At 32.1% G+C, this 15,149-nt stretch overlaps 1 protein-coding gene across 4 annotated transcripts in view; it reads right to left on the minus strand.

Moving 5' to 3' along the window:
* VPS13C (vacuolar protein sorting 13 homolog C) overlaps positions 1-15,149 on the minus strand; it is a 213,826-nt gene that overhangs the window by 24,767 nt on the left and 173,910 nt on the right. For all 4 annotated transcript variants that reach the window (XM_056807955.1, XM_056807953.1, XM_056807969.1 and 1 more), the window contains 8 exons: positions 13,640-13,768; positions 12,627-12,760; positions 12,195-12,321; positions 9,214-9,449; positions 7,574-7,715; positions 5,074-5,214; positions 3,389-3,470; positions 3,213-3,282 (listed from right to left, as the gene is read on the minus strand). In XM_056807955.1, coding sequence (XP_056663933.1) covers positions 3,213-3,282; positions 3,389-3,470; positions 5,074-5,214; positions 7,574-7,715; positions 9,214-9,449; positions 12,195-12,321; positions 12,627-12,760; positions 13,640-13,768 — 1,061 coding nt within the window. The remainder of the gene's footprint in view (positions 1-3,212; positions 3,283-3,388; positions 3,471-5,073; positions 5,215-7,573; positions 7,716-9,213; positions 9,450-12,194; positions 12,322-12,626; positions 12,761-13,639; positions 13,769-15,149) is intronic.

The raw sequence follows: 15,149 nt of genomic DNA on the forward strand, positions 1-15,149 counted from the left end.
TTAATCTTCATCTTTAGATGAAGAAACACAAGTCCAGAGAGGATTAAGTGACTTATAGGTCCTAGGTAAATGATTTCCTGCATCAGGTCAAAAAGTCACAGCAAAAGGCTGTTACTTCATTAGATACTTAATCTCTTTTGTTAGGAGGTTCACGGAGTCCAAGCATAGGTGGAATGATCCATTAGAAAACCATCATTAGTACCACAGTTTAAACACTTAAGACATTACTCAATTCATTATAAAAATCAGACTTACATGGCTGACAATATGCTATATATTCATTTGTCACCTGGATGCACAACTTTGGGACTTCTTTGACTTTTCTATCAGGAAGCTCATTATTGGAAAAACCTCCTCATCCCATGGGATCCCATCATCCTTGGTCCTCCATCTCATCACTATCCTCAGTTCCTCTAACTTTCTTTTTTTTTTCCTTTTTGGTAAGACAAAGAACTTATTAACACACCAATGCATATACATTGGTGGACAGTTAAATTTTGTGTCCTGACTTTTATAGCCAGTGGTAAGAAATTTCCACATGAAATAAAGTCAATTTTGATTGGTCCATATTTTGAATGAAGAAATGAGATTAACACTGTCTCAGTTAAACTCTATAGGAAAACAAGTCAGATTACAGATTAAATTACTCAAGAGGCCTCACTTTGGACTAATTGAGGGGAGATTTCTATAACACTAAGAGAACCAAGAAACTCATATTCAGGAAAATCCTCTTATACACTTAACTTGGACAATAACTAAAGTATTTGGGAAGTGTCAAACCTCCCTCTAGCTTCTACCTGAGGAATGTTTAAAGTTAACATTATTATTCCATAAGTTAAGTTTTTGTCAGGTGAGGTTAATATAAATAGAAAAGTTTCAGCTAACTAAAAGTTGCTAGAGAAATAGCCCTGATCCTGAAAATAAGTAAAAAGAATTAGGGAATACCTGCCTTCCAGACAAACATGAAAACATGAACTACAAGGCTGAGGTAACACAATAGTGGCTACCATGTCTACAGCCAAGATGCTACTAGCCTTAGACCTGAAGTTGAGAAGCTTTACTGTACTCCATATCTACCATGACCACGTGTGGCTATCTGAGGATAAATCATCTCGACCCTCCACTGCCACACTGGACCAATATTCTGCAGAGTGTGGAAAGAAAACCAAAGAGGAGGGGCTAGTACAGGTGGATTCTGTTCTTCAAGGAGACATAAGATGTCTCACCATGCAATAAGAGTACAGAGTGGCTCATGAGAAACCTCCTTCAGAAGCTGAGAAATTGAGAGAAGGAGGAATGACCAAGACTTGCTGGAAGCAAGACCTTTCAAATGCAAATGGATAAATGTTACAGAGATGTTTTTTCCATGCCCTCAGGTGCCAAGCCACAAAGGCTAACTTCCCTTTCCTGGGTAGCTACATACATTCTGGCTCCCTGAAGGACAACAATTGGACATAAAGAAATCAAGTTATTAGCAGCTCTCCAAGTTTCTGCATGGCATTCTAAGCAGCATCCTGTGTATGTGAAGGAGTTGAGCAAAGGTACAAAAAGCATTATGGCTGTGGATTAGAAACAATCTAGCATTACATTTTTTATCATTCTTGAGTCTGCCTCAACTGCCCAGATTGTCCAAGAAGATACCAAAGAAAAGCCTTTGCCCACCAAAGATAGAATCCCTTTACTGTGCCCCAGACAAAATGACTTCTTCCCTCCAGGAGTCTGGCCACAAGAATGGGAGCACCCATTCAAGCAGGGTGGTCTATTCAATTATCATTGACTATGCAAAGAAAAACAGCCTAGTTGATGCAAACAACAAAAATCTTATGAAGTTGTACTTCATCTTGTTTGCCTACAACTTGAAGAAAGCTGAACAATACACATTATTGAAGCTTCCATAGTATAAACTCACTGCAAGATGTCTGGAGATATTGCAGCCTGCCTATCAAATAATCTTTTTATTACCAAGAGTTTGCTGCAAAGAAAGAAAGTCTGTTCAACTGGCATCACCTCAGCACAGAGGGCTTCCAATAAAAAGATGACCTTGATCCAGAACCTAGAGGTCGATAGTCTTGACTGTTATCTGTGATTATCATACTCCAGGGCTGGTGTCACCCTCTTCCCTATTCCTGGGACTAAGGATGCTATTCTGGTCCAAATCCAGGAGAATCACATCAATCATCTACGTTGGCTCCTGCTTGAAGAGTATCCTATCCTATCTCCTGAAAATATATCCAAGGCTGGGAAAAGTCCCCAAAAACAAAAGCTGGTATCAATTTTTATCCAACTGTACTCTAAGCTTATCTAGCTTTCACTTAAAAGTGATCAGATAATGCAAATGTTATAGAATCTTCTGTTTTAGATTAGAGGATTTAGATTCTGATTAAAGGGCAGTGTATAAATGCCATCCTAAAAGATTATTTCAGTACTTAATTCTTTGTACTGGAATATTCTTCCCTAAAAAGCAGGGTAGACCAAAATCAATTGGGGGGGGGGGATGGAAACAGTATTACTATTAGAAAAACAAATCAATAGTAGAATACAAAATTAGATGAAAAGGGTTTTTTATAGAAACTAAAAACACCTTTGACCTCTAGGACTGTCAAATAAAAATTATAATAAAACATTACTAATCATCTGAGAGACAATGTGGGGAATGGTCAAGTCAATAAGTATTTATTAAGTGCTTATAATGTGCCAAGCACTGGAATACAATTCAATTAAGGAAAATGGCCCTACCCTCAGAGATCTTACATTCTAATGTGGAAAGACAGCATAAAAAGAGAGGGAAGTTTGCATGGGAGCAAAGACCAGGAAAAGATGAAGCATAAGGGGCCAGGCCCTTCCTCAAAGAGAAGAGGAGAAATAGCCCAGCTTTTGGGAGTCCTGAGTTAAAGCCCTGCCTCTGACATATATTAATAACTCCATGAACACAAAAATGTCAATGAACCTTTCAATGTTCAAAGGAACACTTTAAAACGATAATTTACAGACCAGGTGTCACTCTACTTCAGTGTACAGTTGAAACACTGCAAGATTCCTATATCAATAAAAGCAGTGGTCTAAAACAAAAAACAGGATTCATCACCACAAAGTAGATTACCAAACTCAAACTGAAAAAAAAAAAGATTTTATATTACAAACCAGTTTCTAAAGAAATTTACTTTGCCTTTAGCACTATCAGTGTAAATATGTATTAAAACTTTCTTACTTACTTGAATTGCAGCACTTTACTATATTCATTAAATCTTGTGATGATACTAATGTCAATAAAGGGCCTGGGTTCTGAAAAGCAAAAAAGAGAAAATAATTGGTCTCTATAAAAAAAAGTTAATATTTATTACCTTTAAGAGATATGAATACTTTAAATTAACTTTTAATTTTCCTCTACCTGAATCCAAAGCAATGGACTTTGGAGGGGCTACAGGATGAAATGCAACTGGGAACATTGAACCTGGTAATTGGTTATCAACCTACAAGAATAGAAAAAATAAAGATTATTGGATCCATAAAAAGAGCTTTAATGTCACACAAACACATTCTCATCCCTAATTATCTCTGTGTTCCTTAAGGAGTTTTCTACTTCTACTTTCACTTTTCCATTTTTTTTATTAAGTTGTATTTTTATAACACTTTCATTTTCCAATACAATTCTTTTTTTTCTCTCCCCTAATCAGAGAGAAAATCCTTCATAACAAGAAACAGAGGAAGGGGGGAATGATGTTCTGGAAAATCAACCATCTCTGTAACCAATTGCAAAAGCATATGTAATTTGCTATACCCCTATTCCCCTCCTTCTGTAATGAAAGGTGCATTTTCTCATACCTTCTTCAGGGTTAAATTTAATAACTGTAGTGATAGTATTCCAATTTTTTCCTTTATATTTATATTATTCTTGTCACTGTATATACTGTTTCCAAGTTCTGCTTATTTATATACTCTATCTGATCATATATCTTCCCATGTTTCTTTTATTCTTAATATTCATTTCCTATAATACAGCAATGCTGCATTACATTTCTATGCCACAATTTGTTTAGCCATTTTCTTTTCTTCTATTTTCTTGCTACCATGAAAAGTGTTACCATAAATATTTTGTACTACATGGGTCATTTTAATTATTTAGTTCAAAATACACTAAAACAAGTCACTTTACACTAAAATTAAGGCACTGTTTTAAAACAAGTCAAAATTATGTCATTCTCAAGTTTATATGTTTGTAATGAGACACTGTGACAAATACAAAGTAATATGATACCCAAGTTAATAAAAAGAGCAAAAGAAGATACAAAAAAGTTACAGGAAAATACATGCAATCATACAAGCAATAAGTGGAATACACAGAAGCATTAATTTAGAAATCTTTGTACCTACAAACTATATGATCTCTCAAAAAGTAATTAATCTATTGTCTTACTGTGGATATTATGTACCATATTAAATAGGGAGTATCAAGAAATAAATGGACTTTCTTCCAGATGTTATAGTTGAAAGTCTCTCATTTTAAGTAAAAAACAATTATACAGCAGAAACTCAAACTTACTGTTCAATGTGTGAATAAGTCATAAATTGTGTTCATGTAACTAAGAATTTCCCTAATCAAATGACAGTAGGTCATGTGAACATTGCCTCTCTATCTAGAAATACTTTCATGTACTAAAGAGTGGTCATTGAAGTTGTTTTTTTTTAAAGATTTGTACAAAGTATATTTTGAAAAAGCCCAAGCCCTTTCCATAGGTGATTAAGAAAATATTAAAATGTCTTATTCTAAATTTATTTAATAGAGATTTCTAACTTAACAGATTGTTTTATCACAAAAAACATACTTTTCTTGGTTAACTGGAGATTCTGACCAAAATGAAGAATTACAGTTCTTCTGCATTAAGATGTGTAAGTTAGGAAGCATAGATAAAATGTATTTCTATAGCTAAAGGAAAGAGTTCTCTAACAATTCTGAGAAACTGGAAAATATATATATACACAACCACAATCTAAGTTTAACTTTATAATCCTGTTCTGATTTGATTTAGTAACTTAATTTAGGATTTCTTTAAGTTGAAGATAAAAGTATATTACCTGAAGCCAGTACAACTGGGCCCGTAAACTTCTTTGGTGAGGAGATTGCTTAAGTTCAATATGAATAGCTGGTAAGAAATCTCTTTTAATAGAACACCGAATTGGGACTCGCATTTCCATTGGGGATTTACTAAAATTTACCTAAAATTAAAAAAGTTTATACATGAATTATATTTTGGAGTTGCATGTATTAGATTTACAAAAAACCTCCTATAGTAAGGGCAAAAGTCCCAACTAAAGAACACCATCGTAACATAGCATATTTATTATTTTTGTTAAATTAATATGAAAAATGTAAATATATTTTTATGTAAACAGGGCAGCCAGGTAGCACAGGGGATAGAGTATAATGGGCCTGGAGTCAGGAAGAAATCTTCAAATATGACTTCAGACACTTACTAACTATGTGGCTCTGGGCAGGTCACTTAACCCTACTTGCCCAGGTTTCCTTATATGTAAAATGAACTGGAGAAGGGAAGGGCAAATCATTCTTTGCCAAGAAAAATTCAGAGTCAGACATAGCTGAAATGACAGAACAGCAACAAACATATACATACAAATATTCCTTTACCTCATCAAAACTATGGTAATCATTTAAAAGTGATGAGGAGGTTGTTATTTTGTTATTGATCTTCTATATTCATGTTGACCTAAAGGTCAACAATCTTACTTTAATATTGGCATTCTATTCACTTAAGGAAAACACTTATACAGAGGAACAAGTTCTATCAATAGGAATTAAATCTCTTGATGTTCAATTCTTATATACACTTTATTTTTACTGTGTCTACTGAATTACTGAATTAATCTGAACTACTGAATTAATCATTTGGGTATTCAATTTTACAGCTAAAAAAAAAAATCTGTTCCACAAACATTAAGTATCCACCACATAAAAATAGCTTCGTACTAGAAATAAAAATAAATAAATTTGTTCTGATATATGTTCTCAAGAATCTTATAATCAGTCTCACAAGGGAGGAGAGATAAATTTACTATAATGAAAAGAATAACATCTTAAGTGCAAATTTGAAAAGGCTAAGGATACAGAAATTAGAACTTTAGGAAAACATGGCAGCAAAGATATAGAACTGGCAATCATCTGAAAAAAGATAAGAATTTAAAGTATAGATATAGATGAGTATGGAGAGAGAGTACATAGAGAGAAGTAGGATGATAGAGCTTTGTAGAAAGGGAATTTAACCATTCCAGGAGGGTTAAAATTTGGTAGAAATAAAGTATATATGTGGTCATCAGTACTTACTGCCTGACCTGAACTTTTACTTTAAGCTATAATGGACAGCAGAAATTCAAACTTCTTGATCAATACAAAAAATAAGTCATAAACTGTGTCCATGTAATTGAGAACTCCCCTGATCAAATGGCTGTAGGTCATGTGAACATTGCCTCACTATCTGAAAATGTGCCAAAGTTACCATTTTTTTAAAAACAAAGGGCTAAAAAAGAAAATACATGGTCTCTGTCCTAAATTTAATTAAAAATAAAACAGTGAATTATAAAAAGTTGAGTAAAACATATTTTAGTCTAAGAGTTGGAGTGAGGGGAAACTTATTCAAGATCAATTTAAAGATAAATTCTATATTTTAAAGAATAATTTATACCTATGCTATAAAAGTTATTTTCAAAAATTAAGAAACACTCTAACAAACTTTAAATAAGGTAAGTATAGTCCTAATATATAAACAAAGAAAGGATAAAACAAAGAAAGAAAACTGAAAGTTAATATTATTCCTGAATATTCATTTTAATTTAAATTTTTGAATTAAAATCCTAGTAAAAAGATCATAACAAAAATCTTATTTTTACTATGACCAAGCTGGATGCAAAAATAATTCAATGATTATTAATAATTAGCACAAATAATTATATTGAAAACTACCTAAATCACATGATTTTATTAAGTGATGAAGAAAATCTTTCACAAATTACAACAATCATACTATACATGCTGAAAACTCCTACAAAGCACAGGTTCAGAGACATTCTTTTTTACTATGACAAAAAGTATATAGGTGAAATATATATTTTGCCCTTGACACATGTAGCACTTATTGGTAACATCCCATGAGTAATCTCAATTTCTAGGACCACTGGCTTTTCAAATCAAAAAGGATTTTAAATAATTTTGTATAAACCTCTCATTTTTGTCAAGTGACTTGCTCAAGATAATTAAATGGCAAAGCCAATATTTGAATTCAGGTCTTTTGACTTTGGATTTAGATTTGGATTTTGAATCTTACTGATTCATTAAAATCTTGTTAAAAATTCTTGGCAATTTCCCATGAAAATATAAAAGAACATGTTACAACCAACTAGCTGATTAAATAATTTAAAAAAAAAACATTTGTAGATTTATTGTAACTGAATATTTTTTGAAACTTTCATAGGGATAATTCTTACTAACCCTAACTGAAACATAATTAAAATACATACATACATTTTGTTTGACATTAATATCACAAAATAAAGTTAACTATACCTCAAGATTGCTGTCTAATTTAATCCAGCCATGCCCATTTGACTGAAGATATTTCTGGTAGGCCTGTTCCAAAATAATTATTTGCTTTTGACTAAAAGGTTTCCATTTCCGTTTTGGTTTCATTTCCCAAACAACATCAGAACTAGAATAATTAAACAATAAAATTTACTTCATTAATATGCATATATAAACATGCTTAAAACATTTCAAAATTGTCCTTCATCTCTAGAATATTACAAGTAATTTATTCTAAAGAATTTATACATTTTGAGAAATACTAAGATAAAGAATACTTTAACACAATTAACACTTTCCAAAGGATTAAAAAAAAAAACAAATGCTATGCTAAAATAAGGGTTCTTAGCCTTTTTATGCAGTCAGTCTTAAGAAGCCTATAGAACCTTCTCAGAATAATATTTTCAAATGAATAAAAATAAATAGGGTATTTTAGGGAAATCAATTACATTGAAACATAGTGTCAAAATATTTTTAAAAATTCACACAACCCAGGTTAAGAATGTCTGTACTAAAATACTTTTTAACTATTTGATTCAGGATGTTATCTGTATGTAAGAAGGCATATTAGAAAAAATTAAGTTTTTACTTATATAATTGGTACGTATTTAGTTATTGTTAGAGTTAACAAGGCTCTAAGAACTTGTTGCTGTTGTTTAGTTATTTCAGTGACTCTTCATAACTCTATTTGGGGATTTTCTTGGCAAAGATACTGGAGGGGACACCATTCACTGAAGACAAGATTAAAAAGAATGGGGGAAAATCTATTGAACTGATGGTTAATATATTCTTCTTTATTATAAGAATAAGGAAAGTTGATAACATAGAATATAGGAAAAGTAATAGAAAATATTAATTTTCCATCCATCATATTTTCCTATGCAAGATCAAAAAGCAGTCCTTTGCTTAGTTCTCTCACTTCCACATTCATTTTACACTGAATTTCCGCAACAGTGAGCAGAAACAATGGAGCTTAAAAGCAAAAGGCATTAAAGGTAAATTATTTATTAAATTTATGGCATGAACAGAACTTTCATTTCTGCAATGTCTAAACACAGCAATTATATAGATTACCTTAGTATATCCAGTAAGAGAATCAATATGGTTGATCATGTTTTTCATATAACAAACCACACCTAAAATAATTTACTAAAATGAAATAGGTTTAAAAATAAATAAAATCATTTGGTGTATGAGAGAAAGCTTGCCAGTGTAGGGTTGGGCTTACAATCTTAAAGACTGGAATTCGAGTCATACCTCTAATCCATATTGGCAGTATGACTACAGACAAAATCCTAGACCTTTTAGTGTTTTTGGCAACTCTGAGTTACAAATAAGGTACTGTCTTACATTGGTACCAGGAGTTTCTTTATCTAGAAGTTCTCAATACCATGAAATCTCAAGTCTAGTCACTATATCCTAACCTTTAAGTTCAATCTGTAACTACAGACTTCAAGATCTACAAGAAGTAACTGATATCAGCACTCTTACAAATCTCTTAAAGCTGATAAACTAAGGTATTTAAAATCCAGGGGGAAAGTGATTCAGAATATAACTGTCAAATTATAGCAAATATTTTCAACTCAATAACTTTTAATCATGGTTTTTTTTTCTTCCTTCCATACCTGGTTATCCCAATATATGAGATTTCTTGTTTATTTTCATTGTTAACCAGTGAAAGTCCAAGACTATGAAGTGACACATTTATTTCTTGATCAGCTTGCTCCATTTCTTCTGCTTGACGTGCTTTGGAAACCAATGCAACATCATCAGTAAAAAGCAGTACTCTTTGGCGTCCATCCAGGAATGATACCCAGTGTATTTGGATATTTGCATCATATGGAAATTGTCCACATTCATCCTAATAGAACAGAAAAAAAATTCACTGAAAAAATGCATATTTAATACATAAGGACAAAACCAATTGAGGAATGATGAGTACTTCAATGTTTATCAAGAAACTTTATATGCATTACTTCCTTAGATCATCATGGCCATACAATAAAGTTGGTTGTATTATTATTATTATTATTATTATTATTATTATACACAACTTGAAGATGAGAGAACAGTGACTCAAGAGTTAAGTCCCATAATTGTTATAAAGTGAGTTAATTTAAAAAGCAAGATTTCAACTCAAGTCTCTCCTGACCTCAAGTATTGTACTCTTTCCCATGTAACACATTTCTACTCATTTTCAAAGGAGAGAGGAAATACAAACATGGAAAGCTTTCATTATCAACAATGGAAGAAATTAAGCAAAGTTACATTATATTAAAAATTATGCCAAGAATACCACTCTAGAGGCATATAGTTTTTTACTTTTCAAAACACTTTCATTTTCATCATCTTTTTTTAGGTTCCTAAGAACCAAGTAAAAAAGAGGAGAAAAGCAATATTATTTCCCTTTTATGGAGGCAGAAACTAAAATAGTTACCTATGTACTTAGTGGTAAAAATACATAAAATAAAGAGTTGTAACTTATATGAATAACTCACAATAGCACCTATGACAAAGAATTTTGTGCCTTATTCTTACTGTGATATTTATATACTGTAAGGTAACAGCTATATGCTGGGAAATCAATGTAAGAAAATATTTCAAAAATAACTTCATTCAAATCTATCATGGTTCATTTGTAAGACAGGACAAGCAATCACAACAAATATATTTCTTTTAAGCATATTGACATGTAGGTGGTCTTTGATGATAAGTATGACCTACTAACTTATTAAAAATCATTTTACTGCTTTGCACAGAACTTTGTCTTAATTTTTGTGTAAATTTCAAAATAAAATTTCAAAGATATTACCTTACTTGTTTAGTAGTGTAACAAAGAATTTAATATCTGACCATATATCAATAACTATATTTAATTCTCAGTACATTTTAAGAATTTCTTTAACAAATTAGAGTAAATGATAAAAGGGAGAATTCAGGATAGTAATAAGATATATAAATCACAAGAAGGTGGAAATGTTGAAGAAACTGAGATACTTAGCCTGAGAGAAGGAAATAGCATTTATTAAGTGCCTACTAAGTGCCAGGTCTTGTGCTCAGTGCTTTGCAAATATCATTTCATTAGATTTAAACATAATCTTGGGAAATAGGCCCAATAATTATACAGAAAACTGAGGCAGAGGTTAAGTGACTTTCCCATGTTAACACAGCTATTAATTGTCTCTCCTCACTCTAGGCTTTGCTCTCTAACCACTGTACCATCTAGCTATCTCCTAGTTACTGGAAGGAAGAAGTAAAGAAGTATTGGGAAGAGACATGATGATTGTCTTCAACTCTCTGAAAGGTTGTTATGTGTGTGAGAGGAAGTAAATCTGTGCTATTTTGCTTCATAGGTCAAGTACATGAGGGGAAAAATATTTCAATGACAGATATACAACAAAGAAATGGGCCACCTAGCAAAGTAGGGACTATCTTTCTTATTACTGAAAACATTTAAGCATAAATTGGATGATCAGTTTTCAGGGATATGATACATGAGATTTCTCCATCAGCTAAAAGGTTGATCAATAACTTTATTTTTTAAGGCTTCTTTCAGCTTAAGAAATCTTCAAAAATTTTTTGATATTTATTTTTATGGAGGTGTAAAATGTAAACTATTAGAGACATATAAAGCTTTACCTGTGAAATAAGCCTAAAAAAAAAACCTAGCAGGTAACACGATGCAGTTTCAAATGTGATGGGTTTGAAGGCAGAGGGCCTCGGTTCAAATCCTCAGTCACTTACCACCTATGAATATGCAAAGAAAACCCTTAACCTCCTAAGGCCTTACTTTTCTCATCCGTAAAACAAGAGTGTTGGACAAGATCCCAAATCTAGGTCCCAAGTTTAAGCTTCTTTAATCATATGAATCTCAAAGCCAAGTTTGGGACTAATTCTGTCTCAGGTCAACATCTCTGATATATAGGTTTGAAATCAGTGAAATGAGAGTCATGTAGTCCACTTAATAATTAACAAAAGAAAATTTACTCAGCCATAGCAGGGGAAGGATATTCACAGCAGAAAAGGACATATTATTACAAGTTGTAGTCTTGATTCAACTAAGAATGGTTTTCTTGGTTAAGTGTGGGTCATCCTATTAGTCTCTAGTTAGAAGACTGAAGGAAGAGCCCCATTCCTTTGCAAAAGTTGTATCAATCAATGGTCTGAGTTTTACTTAGCTTCTTCAGTCAATTAAATTTTAAAGGCAATTGTAATACCTTTAAAGAAAAAAATTATCTCACATGGAAAAGGAAGGAAAGAGGTTTAGGAATATGTTTGCTTTACAAAGCTTTACATTTAACTAATTTTTTTTTCTTTTAGTATTAAAATTGTCTCTAATGCACCACCCCATCTCAAATTTCTTTTAATCATGATCTAGTAGACACAAGGTTAAGGGGCTAAACTATCATTTTCCCTAAATTTCAAATATATAATTACCTTACCAAACAATGAAATGCTTGTGCAAAAATTATCTGAAACTTTAGTCCAAACATAAGATCCTTCATATAATCCCAATTCATTCATAGTATAATATGGTAAGAAAATCACATGCAAAAATAGCCATATTTAATAATGTATAGCATACATTGCTTTTAAAAAGCTATACCTTCAACAGGTCATGTTCTCCCACATTTTCTGCATATTTCCATGTTAGTTTTTTGGTGCCAGTAGGATCTTCCCAAGCAAAGAGCCGTACTTGTCTTGGTAATAAGACCATTTCTTCCTGTAATCCACTAAAGTACACATTACAGAACACAGAGAAGGGAAAAATAACAAATTGAACATGGAAAAACATGAATTATATACTATTAATTCTAACTAAATTTCTTATTTCAAGACTTTTAAATAATTCTTATTATATCATTAGGTGATATACAAGCTTACATCAGCAATTATAAGGAATATAATCTCAATAGGTTCACTTAACAGATAGTGAAAGAAAAGGAAGAGATGTATTAAATGAATAGCCATTAATTTGTAGAAGGAAATATAGTTACATTTATAGATAATCTGTATTTTCTATTAGCTCTTTATATACCTCTGTTTATACTGAAGAATATCCCATGGTGTGTGGTTAATGATTAGGGCCGGTGCAGATCCTTCATGGTAATCAGAGAAGTTTATGACAGTTGAATGTTCAGCAATGTTTACATCTACCAAGATACCTCCATTCTATTACAGGGATGAAAAGTATGAGAAATGTTTTAAAATTAATATCTAATACAAAGAAGTTTTCAAGGAAAACACTAAATCGTTTGCTTTGAAATAAAAACTTCCTTCTTGGGAAAGGACCAACTTGTTAAAAAAATATTTATATCAGCTCTTTTTGTGATGAAAAAGAATTGAAAATTAAGGGGATGTCCATCAATTGGGAAATGTTGAACTAATTGTGGTATAAGAAATGATGAGCAGTACGAGTTCAGAAAAAGCTGGAAAGATCTATGTGAAATGATGAAGTATGAAATAGGCAGAACCAGAACAATGTATACAGTAACAGCAATATTGTAGAATGATCAACTGTAATAGACTTAGTCACTCTCAGCAACACAATAATCAAGGACAATTCTGAAGGACTTATGACAAAGAATGCTATCCATCTATGGAGAAAGAACTGTTGGAGTCAAATGCAAATCAAAAAATACTGTCTTTTACATCAATTTATTTGTAGTTTTATTTGGGAGTTCTGGTTTTATACTAGTATTCTCTTAAAACAATGAAAAATATGTAAGCATGTTTTACATGGCAATATATGTATAATCCATATTAAATTGTTTACCATTTCTGAGAGGGGGAGGTAATAGAAGGAGGGAGACAGTTTAGATCTTATAATTTTGGAAAATGTATGTTAAAAATTGTTATTACATGTAACTGGGGAAACAAAATATCTTTGATTTTTTTAAATTTCTTTTTCTCAAATTCCTGCCAGATTCTATTCATACAATAACCCATGAGATTTATTTTAAATGAATGCTAAAAAAAATTTTAAGTGGCATTTCAAATTAGCTTAAGATAACTTTTTAAATGAAGACAGTACAAAGGACCAAAACTTACCAGTTCTTCTAAGCTCAATAAAGTGCCATTATCTTGTTGATTATAAAAGAATGGCTTGGAGGATCCTTCACAGCCCACCACTCGCACACAGAGTTTGCCTGTCAAATTTTCAGGCCAAAATGGAAGACACTGACAATATAAAAGTTGGCTATTAGTACACTCACCCAGCATTTTAGTTTTAAAGAAGCTGTGTTAGTTTCCTAAGATTTTGGTTTGAGAAAAATGTCCCAACAATCACAACTACCCCAAAGTTAAATTGGATGTCTCATAAAATTTCAGATTTGCTTAAGTTGCTTTCAAATAAAAATTCTTTCTCAAAAGTTATCAATCATGGGGGCAGCTGGGTAGTTTAGTGGATTGAGAGCCAGGCCTAGAGATGGGAGATCCTAGGTTCAAATTGGCTTCGGACACTTCCCAGCTGTGTGACCCTGGGCAAGTCATTTGACTCCCATTGCTTAGCCCTTACCACTCTTCTGCCTTGGAACCAATACACAGTAAGGGTTTTTAAAAAAAAGTTATTGATCATATTTAACAGAAAATGTAATGACTTGATTTTAATCCTCATCTTTTGGGTGCACTCTAAAGCATTTGACACTGTAATGCTGTTTCTTTTCTGTGGAATTTTTGTGATACTCCTAAATCTCCTCTTTTCTGACTGTATGTTTCTCAGCATCTTTTATTAAATCTTCATCTATGTCATATCTACTAAATATGGATGTCACCTAAAGTTCTGTCCTTGGCTCTCTTCTTTTTTATCTATTTTATGTCACTAAGTGATCTCATCACATCACTGCAGATGATTCCTAGAACTTTATGTGCTGCCATAGAGCTTTTCTGAGCTCCAGAATCATGTAACCAAATGCCAATTGGACATCTCAAACTGTATGTCCCATAGACATCTCAAACTCAACATGTACCAAATGATACTCATTATCATTCTCCAAAATATATACTCTCCTCTTCCAGACCAATCAAGAGAAACTGGTCTAACAAGACACAAAGGAAAATGTGAAAAGATAAGGAATGCCAGTTATTCAAATCATAATAATGATTTTAACTCATTGAAAATAATTGTTTTAAAAATAACTTTAAGCAATTTAGAACTATGACCAAATAACTATAAAACTGGGCATACCTTCCAACCTAACAATAGTGCTATTAGTTCTAAATCACAAAGGGATCAAAAACAAAGGAGAAAGATTGACATGTACAAATATATTTACAGAATATTGTATTTTTGGTGGCAAAAAAATTAGAAACTGAGAGGATGCTCATCAACTTGAAAATAGTTGAATAAGTTATAGTATATAAATGTGATGAAAAACTATTGTGGACTAAGAGGTGAGGATGGTGAGGATGATGGTTTCAGAGAAACCTGGTAAACTTTATATGAACTGAAACAAAGAGAAATGAAGAGAACTAGGAAAACAATGAACACAGTAAAAGCAAAACTTTTAATGACAATCAATGGTGAAAGATTTAGCAACTGATCAATATAATGATCTGGGAC

This window comes from Monodelphis domestica, chromosome 1 (assembly GCF_027887165.1).
Source record: "Monodelphis domestica isolate mMonDom1 chromosome 1, mMonDom1.pri, whole genome shotgun sequence".
Taxonomy (NCBI): domain Eukaryota; kingdom Metazoa; phylum Chordata; class Mammalia; order Didelphimorphia; family Didelphidae; genus Monodelphis; species Monodelphis domestica.